Raw genomic sequence first — 10,170 nt, forward strand, 5'->3', positions numbered from 1 at the left:
CCAATAAAGCTTCATATTCCGCCTCGTTGTTTGAGGCTTGGAAATTAAAACGTAGAGCATACTCGTACCTGTCGCCTTCTGGCGACTGACATATGACGCTTGTGTAGGGTATCGTAATGACCCACACTACGCGGAAAGAAACCCGCCAAGACCCGCCCCCATAATAAATGCAATTAACAAGCAAAACATAATTTAACACAAGAAAGGATAAAAGATTATACCTTTGACGCGTGCTTCGCTCAACAATGAGCTCTTACTTGAACCCCGAAAATACGAGGTCTCCAACGGGATCGTACACTCGAACCAAACCCAAGCGTCCTAAGTCTCGAAGGTTAGTTGAGACCCGGACAAATAAAACTATGAGTTTTACGAATCAAGGTTTACTCAAATCAAGAGTTGCCTTTTAATTCCACTCAAGGTTGTTCTTTCCCAAATACCCAAACTTTGGTATTTATAGGGAAATGAACCCTTGAACTTCATTTCCCAACCAATGTGGGAGAATGAATAATTTTGACAATTAATTTAATTCTAAATTAAATTAATAATCAAATCAATCACAATTCAACAAGTGTCAAGGGGAGAGATAGAGTTAAGTGAGGACCAAGACAGGTGGGGGGACCATTGCCTTGCTCCCCAAGGCTTTGCCCAAGCCTTGGTCCCCACCCTCACAAAATCGGTCATAGGGACTGCTGGGCTGGCAGCCAGCTAGTACGCCAGCTAGCAGTGCTAGCTAGCCTAGCCAACTAGCACCAGCCCAGCCAGCAGCCTCGCATCCCAGCCAGCATATGCGTGCTGGCGTTGGGCGATGCTTGTGCTGCTGGCGCATGCCAGTGCTAGGCGCTGCTAGCTGCTGGCCCTTGCCTCTCTCGCCATCGCACACGCACTGCCCCTTTCGCACTTCTCAGCATGCGTGCTGCTAGCGAGCCACGCATGCTCGGCATCGCCTCGCCAGCCACACGCACAAGCATGCGAAGCTTGGCACTGTGATGCTGCGATGGCCCCTAGGCATAAGCACACGCACACGCACACAAGGCCTAGCATGGTGCTGCTGTGCGAGGCTACTGCTGCGATGGTGCCTAAACACACACACACACAAGGGTGTTGTGCTCGGTGCGTGGCCTGCGATGGTGCTAGGCACACTATGGCCTGCGATGGTGCGAGGCATGCACACACACGCACATACGCCAGTGCCCAGTACTGCGATGGTTGTGCTTGGTGCGTATGGCCTGCCATGCGCGCATAGGCATGATGCTAGGGCTGCGATGGCGCCTAGGCACTCTTGCCTCGCCTAGCACACCATGGTGCGCCTGGGCTTGCGATGAGCTAGCCTAGCCTAGCTACGGCTATGCTCGTACTTGTTGCTTATGATTTTGCGACGCTCGGTCTCGACGCCCTAGGCTCGATATCCGACGTCTGTACTTGTAAAACTCTGTCGACTCATTAAATCCTTCGGATTAATTCGCCGTCTCAAATCGGTTGTTCGATTGGGTTCGAACCGAAGGGTTCAGTTAAGATTAAGCTGTAATATTAATTATACTTTAATATTACTGATCGGAAGTAGCCTCCACCTAGTCATTTCGATCACTTGACCATACTGAAGAATTAGCTCTGTAATAATTTTGAACCCTCTATCAGAATAATACACTTGTTGGAAGGACACCATTCCTTTCAGCCTGCACCACAACCATTTGCAGTGGAGCTCCCATCCACATAAACCTTCCACAGTTGGTCTGGAATTTGAGAATCAGAGGGCCGAGTCATCTCTACTATAAAGTCAGGAAATGCTTGTCCTTTCACGGTTTTCCTTAGCTCGAACGTAATTTCAAGGCTCTGAATTTCTATTGCCCATTTGATCATTCGGCCTGACGACTCCATGGTTGTGAGTGGCCGCTTGATTGGCTGATCTGTGCATACCACTACCGAATGTGCTAGGAAGTAAGGATTCAATTTTCTAACTGCCATGAAGAGGGCAAGGCCAAATTTTTCCACTAGGGGGTATCTTAACTCGGCATTCTTCAACACGTGACTGACAAAATAGACTGGGAGCTGGCAGCCGTCCCTCTCAGCAAGGAGGACGGCACTTAGAGCATGGTCAGACACTGCTAGATACATATAGAGCACTTCTTTGGACAAAGGGTTGACCAACCTTGGTAAAGAGTGCAAATGTTCTTTCAGCTTCTGGAAGGCCGCCTCATCATCCGGCCCCCACTCAAACATAGTTTTCTTTTTAATTGCCTGAAAGAAATAGAGGCATTTATCGCCTGCCCGGCTGAGAAATCTTCCCAAGGCCGCCAGACAACCTGTTAATTTCTAGACCTCTCGCACAGTGCGAGGCAACTGCATGTCTATGACCGCCTGCACCTTCTCGGGGTTAGCCACTATACCCCTTTGATTGATAAGAAATCCGAGAAACTTCCCAGACTCAACTCCAAAAACACACTTCTTGGGATTGAGCATGACTAGGTGCCGCCTGAGTGTGGCGAATGTTTCTCGGAGGTCCGCCAGATGGTCCGTCTTAAGTTTAGACTTTACAATCATATCAACTATGTACGCCTCGACGTTCCTCCCAATTTGATCAAATAACACAGTGTTTATCATTCTCTGGAAGGTGGCCGAGGCGTTCTTTAGACCAAATGGCATGACCGTGTAACAATATAGGCACTGGTCTATGACAAGGGCCGTCTTCTCTTGGTCTTTCTTCCATAGAGGAATCTGGTGGAAACCAGAGTAGGCGTCCATGAAACTCATTAAGGCGTGGCCGGCTGTAGAGTCGACTAGTCTGTCGATCTTGGGCAATGGATAACTATCTTTGGGGCACGCCTTATTTAAGTCTGTGTAGTCCACACACATGCGCCAGGTACCATTCGGCTTTTTCACGAGTACAACGTTTGCAACCCAGTTAGGGAAATAACACTGCCGAATGAACCCTGCATCAAGTAGTTTTTTAACCTCGGCGGCAGCCACCTGGCTTCTTTCTTCACCATGGTTCCATTTCTTTTTCCTGACCGGCTTCTTTTTCGGATCCACAGCTAACTTATGCACTGCCAAGTCTGGACTTATACCCTGGCATCTCGTGTACTTCAAATGCAAAAATATCCTTGAATTCCTTCAAGAGTTGGTGAAAATCATCACCAAGTGCCTTAAGAGCAGTCGTCCCAACTTTAACTGTTCGCTCAGGGCGTGAGTCGTCTAGGACGACATCCACATGTTCACCAGCCGGCTGAGGGCGGAACTCGTTTGACCGCTCCTCGGCCAATGATTTCTATCGTTTTTCCTTTCTTTCGGCCTCCAGCGGGGCAGCCTTTCTTTTCTTGCCGCCTGCCACTTGGGCAGGCGCATCCTCCTTGATTTGTTCAAGGTCCTTTGTCTCTCCACTTGGGCCAGCAGTCGCCACAGTGGGTTTAATATCCGAGAGGTAACACTCTCATGCCATTTTCTGGTCTCCCCTTAGGGAGCCGACTGTTCCATCATCCTTCTCGAACTTGAGCAGCATGAGAGATGGAATGATGATAGTTTTGGAATTGTTCAAGGTGGGTCGCCCTAAGATCATGTTATAGGCCGAGAGCTCTTCAACAACTAAGAACCGAACCACCATGTGACGGCCCTCCCCTTTCTCACCCAGACGGATGGGTAGATCCACCCGTCCCACTGGGTGTACGATGGTTCCACCAAACCCCACTAAAGGGTGAGATACCGGATGTATGCAGTCAGGTTTGTACTTGAGCTTTGCCAAGCACTTGTTTCTGATTAGATCAGAGGAACTGCCGGTGTCTATGAGGATCCGGCCAACTCTCTGGTTGGCCACTTTACATTCAATAACAATGGGGTCGTCATGCGGCCCCCTAACGCCTCCCAAATCTTCCTCTGTGATGACAATTTCTGGGAATGAACTCTTGGAGGTACGTCCTTGGTTAACGGAATTAACATCTAACCTCCTAATGTTGTCTTTGTTGCCCCTGATAATGGGGCCGCCTCCTGCGAAGCCGCCTGCTATAGTATAGGCGACGGCGTCGTCAGTGTCAGAACTGTCAGCCGACCAGGGCTTCTTCTTGGCCGCCTATTTCTGTTTGGGAGGAGCATTCCCATTAGACATCTGGACATAGGAGTCAAGATCACCTTTTTCTGCCAGGCGGTGCAGAAAATGCTTGAGGCTTATACACTCATGGTTTCATGACCAATGTCTTCATGAAAATGGCAGAATTTGCTTTGGTTCCGATTGCTAACCGAACCTTTCATGGCGGCCGGTTTCTCAATTGAAATCCGGCCCTTGATTTCATTTAGGATAGCATGGCTATCCTTGTTGAACTCATACTTGGGAGAGTATGGTTTAAATTCTTTCTTTTTTTTCTAGGACGGCTGTTCAGAGGAGTCGGCCGCCCATATTTCTTTTCTCTTTTTCTCTTCTTTATTGGACGACTGCTTTTATCGGTTTTCTCTTTTGTCGGGACTCTTGTTGTCCGACTGCTTCCCAGTATTACAGAGGTCGGTTGCCTAAATATAGGCATCCGCCTCCATCATGGCCTCTTGGAGGGTGGTCACCCTCTTTCTGACAAGGTCAAATTTGAAGGTCGACCCGTCCTTAAGTCCTCTGAAAAAATCAGTATAGGCTACTTCATTCGGCAGCCCTTGTATCTGAATCCTCATCAGGTTAAACCGCCTGATGTAGGAACGGAGTCCCTCCTTCTCTCCCTACTGTATTGTCCCCAAGTCAAGGGTCGTCTTCTTAGCAGAATGTTCATCGCAAAATTGGAGATGAACTAGTAGGCCAGGGTCTTGAACTTGTTTACGCAACCAGTCGGCAGGTGCCAAACCATTGTTGAGCAATGCCCTTTAATGTGGCTGGGAAGCACTTACACCATGTGGGACCATCCAACCCTTGAAGGTACATAAGGTTGGTGAATGCCATTAGATGATCCTTTGGGTTTGTAGTACCATCATAGGCTCCTACCAACACATTCTTCACTTTGGCCGGCTAGGCGGCCTCAATTATTTCCTTGGAGAAGGCGGACGGCTATTCTCCAAGTCTAAGCAATCTAAGTTGCCAGTCCAAAGGATGGACGTTTCTTGCCGCATGTCCTCCAAACAGAGTAGGCTGCATGAAATATTGAGGTTGCCGCACGTATGGCTGGGGTGGCACATGCGGTGCCGCCTGGTTCTTCTGGAGCCGGACCGGTGGGAGGAACCGCCTGTCTGGCTCTCATAATTTGAGTTCGAATACCTCAAGGAGGTATTGTGTAAACTGTCTTGAAAATCAGACGTTGAGGCCGACTCTGACAGTCGATCACTCTTCTTCTGCTCTAACAACGTTCAAGCATTAGAGTATGTTCGCTTTGACCCGTCCGGTTGAATATAACGGATGGGCTTTCTCTTTCCTGGTGAGGGAAAGTGATACTTCATTAGGTCGATCACTGGCGGCTGCCTTGCCCCAGGCTTTGGGTAAGGTGTCGCCTCACGATCTTTTACAAGCTTCTTCCTCCCAGACTGGGAGGGTCTTCTAGCCGACTGCTCCTTGGATGGAGCAGGCGTCTTCTTATTGATGAGATCCTGGATCTCCCCTTTGAAATTATTCATGAAAGTCATGAGCTCAATTCTAGTGATGGGGGCAGATCCCTCGGCCGCCTGTTGATGATCAAGCGACTGGCCGGCAGGTTTACTAGATCCAGCAAGGTAATCCTGTCGTTCCTTCTTTTCGGAGGAACAAGTTCGTCGAGCTCTTAAGGTCCCGTCTGGGGCCGTGTGAGTCTCGACCTCGACCTCATTGTCAGTATCTTGGTCACTATAGACCTGAGGGTCGTCCATAGGATGCTTCTCGCTTTAATTCGGTACAGACTGTGATGCCATCTCGAAATTACTTTCCCCACAGACGGCGCCAAAATGTTTCGGGGTTTTCTGATTTCCTGCGGGAGAGTTACAATTCCGGGACTGGTATATTTGCGCCTGTACCTGCAAAACAACGGAGACTCCTTATGGTGGGAGCTCCGCCTCCGACGGTCAAGTTAGTACTTATTTGAGGATTAATAAGTGCGGAAAAGTAAAGGTGGGAGATCTGGTCCCTCAAGGTGAGGAGTGATCAATGTGTTTTGGCTTCTCTAGGTGAGGGTAATTAATTGCTGAATCCCCTTTAATGAGGATTAATTAATGTATTTATAGTCTTAGGAAGCGTGCCTAACTCTAGGTTTAGGTCAACCTAGAGCTGATTGGGCATTTCCCGGAAAGTGGGCCTAGGTGGCCATTTTCCTAGGTGGCAAACAGCAGGCCACTTGGCGTGGCATAATTGGTCCAGGGTGGACAAATGGTTGTGTGCCACGTGACAGGCCCTGAGAGGTCCAAATGGAGGACACTTGACAGGACCTGATTGGTCCACGTGACGTACACTGATTGGGCGGGGAAAACCCCCTAATCAACAGCAATACATTATACATACGAGCCAAGGGAAACTAAATTTCAGCCTATAATTCAGGTATAATCAATGAAATTTAAAGGTGTTTAACTATAATCAAAAATCCAAAACAAACTACAGCAATACTTCATATATAGCAGTAATCAATCAATCTAATATCAAAATTAGCCAATTATAAAGAATAACAAATTCAATTAAGAGGTAAAAAGGGCCAATGGTGACTTACGAGTGGAGTTCGGAGAGCAACGACAACTTTGACGTCATCAAACCGATTGAGGAACCAGTAGTGTAGCCGAGTAGAAAAGAAGAAAATCAATAATAAGTGAAAAAAAAAGGTAACTGATTCTTAGTTGGAAAGTAATGGAGCCAAAAAAAAATTGGGAAATTATCATTGGTGGCCATTAAATTTTGCTAATTATCTTTTGTGGCCAAAAACTTTTTTAATTATCTAAATTAGCCACATAATATTGTAACTTAGTTAATTATAGCAGTAATAACCATTATTAGCCATTTTTAAGAATAATAAGTAACTATGGTTAAGTTAAGTAATACAATTACTATTACACCCTTACTTCTTACTTTCCCTCCAATCTGTAACCATCCTTTTCCCTCCAAAATAATTTTCCCTTATTTATATAACCCTAAATAAGAGAAACCATTCATCTTCTCTGCCATTCTTATACTCCTCTCATGGCTTCAGGCGATGCAACTGCTCTCCCATTATGGTTTAGCTAGTATGACAAATTAGAAGAGTAACAATATGTAATATAGCATTTTAAGTTGTACTTTTCTATATATCAATGTAGGCTAAATAATCAAGAACTTATTACTGTATATTATATATAAAGTTCAAATAAGCCAAATTGTTTCAATGTTACAAAAAAAAACACCATAATTGAAATTAACTGTTTCCAAAAAAAAATTCTAAATGAAAATGCCACCATAAAAAGTAGTACATAAGTTGCCCAAATGTAAATATATCACACAAAAAAGGACAACATAGTCAAAATATCATGCTCAGATCACATCTTTGATTTAAATTTATGTTGCTTTGGACTTCCTCTTCTTAGGTTGAGATGAACTTGGTTGACCTGTGTTGGGTTGAGAACCTAGCTGACTCTGACTTGGTTGAGATTGAGTGAGTTGTAATTGGCTTAGTTGAGAGTGTGTCTGACTTGGTCCAGCTGCAGTCTTCAAATAGGTTTGGTTCCTTTTGTACTGCACAACATTGGCACCAATAGCCTTCTATTTTCTAGTTAGACCACCCTGGCATGTCTGAGAATTATGCCCATAGCACTGACAATTGCTACACGCGACAGTCTTTGACCTTTTTCCCTTCACTTGCTCATCTTGATCTCTTCTCTTATTCCTTGCTGGCCTTCCCACTCCTCTCCTCATACCTGGAGGATTAATTTCTGGTCTATCTAGTAACCCCATTTCAGGCCACTGATCTAAGTCGGGAATTAACTTTATGTTATTTTCATATGTTAACTTGTACCTATTCACAGAGTACCACTCAGAGACAAAATTGTGTGGATCTAATTTGGAATGTAGAGTTTCCCTCATAGCATGTTTGCATGGAATGCCACATAATTGCCAAGCATGCACACACATGTCCATTGATTCAGATTAACTGGCAGAACTGACTTGCCATCAAGAATTCCATACTCTCCTTCACCAGATAATAAGCATTGACATGTCCTAGACTCTTGTGCAACCACATGTAGCCTCTTGATAATATTAGGGCACAAGTCATTTCTTTCCCAATTTTGACAAATCTCTTCTTGTTGCCATTCTCACCATAATCACCCTTCTTATCCCTGCATTTAGGGTCATGCATATATAAGTAGTGTTATAAACAAACAATATCAATCACTTAAGCTTGTTACTTAACTTACCCTCCAATAATGTGAGGATTGGTCTACACCTAGCCACACCTAGGGTTGCATTAAAACTCTCAACAAAGTTGCTCTTGTTGACATCTAACTTGATTGCTGGATTAAAAGCATGTTTGGACCATGTGCTTTGTTCTCCCACCTTATGCATTGTTAAGTAATTAAGTAAATACACTATAAATTCATGTCCATGATTCAAATCACTATGAACACTAAATTGTACCTTAGATAACCAAATGAGAGAATCAGAATTTGCCTTTTGTAATGCCTCCATGGCCTTCCTAAAATGTAAATGGGTTGTATGCACCACATGCTTTCTAGAAAAGAGAGAACATAAGTGGGCCTGGGAACTTAGACTTCCAGTTCTTGACAAGATGCTTACAACAATACCTTCTACCAGATTTAGGCCATAGTTCTGTAAGAGCAATGTCCATACCCTGCACATTTTGCAAATTCAACATATGTTAGGCTATATGCATGACATAATCAATTTAAGTGTACATAAATGACAATATTTTACCTTTTGACTATCTGATATGATACACCACTCGTCACCTCTACCACTATCTTTCACAAAGTTCTTCAAATGCCATATAAAAAACTTCCATGATTCAGTGTCTTCACTAGGTACAATGGCCCAAGCTATGGGGAATAGTTCTTTATTCCCATCTAAAGCTATTGCAGATAATAAAACACCCCCATAATTCCCTTTAAGATATGCCCCATCTAACCCTATTAGACTTCTACAACCACTCATCAACCCATCTACATATGCTTTAAAGGAAATAAAAATGCTTGAAAATGCCAGAGGCCTCTCAAGATGATCTTTTGCAAACAATGCACATATTGCTGTAAAGTTAGGGTTTGTCACTTTGATAGCTTCTACATACTTAGGCAAATAGCTATAGGATACATCATGTCCCCCATGGATCTCAACCAGAGCCTTGGTTCTCATTCTATAGAGAGTGCTTTGGTACATTTGAATACCATATCTAGACCATAGCAACTGGTTTAGTGACTTGGCAAAAATATCATTGTTGGCCCTAATGTCTTCCATATGCACTTTCATTGCCCACTTAACATTCACTATTGGATTCTTTGTTTCCAGACCTTGACATGTATGCTCATCATCTTGAATTGACTTGATTGCCCAAGTCCTACCATCAGGGAGTATAGAAGCATGCAACCTCCAATTGCAGTGCATCTGAACAAATGATTGTGTATCTTTGGTTCGTTGCTCTGTCAACTATCACTGAGAATCCACATTAAATGCAAAAGTCCCTGACTACATCCTTCAAGTGCTCTTTGTCTGTGAACAGCTGCCAAGGCATCAATACTATCTTATCAAAATCCTCATCCATGTAAATCTCACCATTTTTATACAACCTGTTAAAGTAGTTGTCTTTCCCATCATCCTCATCATCATCAAAATTAGGGCCATCATATGGGTCAAATGAATCATGAACCATTGCACCATACTCGTCTTCAGAATCATTTTCTTCATCTAAACTCTTATCATTATCATCATTATCAGATTCTTCATTTTCTGTTGCACTATAATCCTCTAAATCGCTATAGTCTTCATCATCATTCACATCTTCATGACTGCTCAAACTAATATTCATTTTCCTCAACCTTCTCCTCCTTATAGCTTCATCTCCCCCCCCCCCCCCCGAACTTGTCTCACTTCCAGTTTTCTCTATTATCATGCCCTTTCGATCTCCTAGCAGTTGTGTTAGGTACCTCTTTTTTGTGTGTGACCTAGTTACATGTGAGGACTTGGATGATACTAACTCCCTAGATGAGTTCAATTCATTTGATCCTGAACCCCTCCCAGTACTAGTGTTCAAGTCTACAACATTAGGTGTAAGGATA

General features: G+C 44.3%; 2 protein-coding genes across 2 annotated transcripts; both read right to left on the reverse strand.

Moving 5' to 3' along the window:
* Positions 1-7,190: 7,190 nt before the first annotated feature.
* LOC110711953 lies at positions 7,191-9,513 on the reverse strand. The gene is made up of 5 exons (XM_021890390.1): positions 8,816-9,513; positions 8,686-8,732; positions 8,519-8,612; positions 8,299-8,437; positions 7,191-8,220 (listed from the first exon to the last, which is right to left on the reverse strand). The coding sequence occupies exons 1-5, from the start codon at positions 9,497-9,499 to the stop codon at positions 8,153-8,155; spliced, it is 1,032 nt and encodes a 343-aa protein (XP_021746082.1). The 5' UTR covers positions 9,500-9,513; the 3' UTR covers positions 7,191-8,152.
* LOC110712093 lies at positions 7,646-8,020 on the reverse strand. Its single transcript, XM_021890512.1, has one exon. It carries the CDS (start codon positions 8,018-8,020, stop codon positions 7,646-7,648), a length of 375 nt encoding a protein of 124 aa, XP_021746204.1.
* Positions 9,514-10,170: the final 657 nt, after the last annotated feature.

Source organism: Chenopodium quinoa, unplaced genomic scaffold (genome assembly GCF_001683475.1).
Source record: "Chenopodium quinoa cultivar QQ74 unplaced genomic scaffold, ASM168347v1, whole genome shotgun sequence".
Lineage (NCBI taxonomy): Eukaryota > Viridiplantae > Streptophyta > Magnoliopsida > Caryophyllales > Amaranthaceae > Chenopodium > Chenopodium quinoa.

Excerpts from the sequence above, each read along its gene's own strand:
- LOC110712093 (XM_021890512.1), bottom strand. The coding sequence starts at position 8,020 with ATGGACATGTGTGTGCATGCTTGGCAATTATGTGGCATTCCATGCAAA.
- LOC110711953 (XM_021890390.1), bottom strand. The coding sequence starts at position 9,499 with ATGCACTGCAATTGGAGGTTGCATGCTTCTATACTCCCTGATGGTAGG. Across the intron at positions 8,613-8,685 it reads TGGCCTAAATCTGGTAGAAG|AAAGCATGTGGTGCATACAA; the intron begins GTATTGTTGTAA and ends TCTCTTTTCTAG. Across the intron at positions 8,221-8,298 it reads AATCCTCACATTATTGGAGG|GGATAAGAAGGGTGATTATG; the intron begins GTAAGTTAAGTA and ends CCCTAAATGCAG.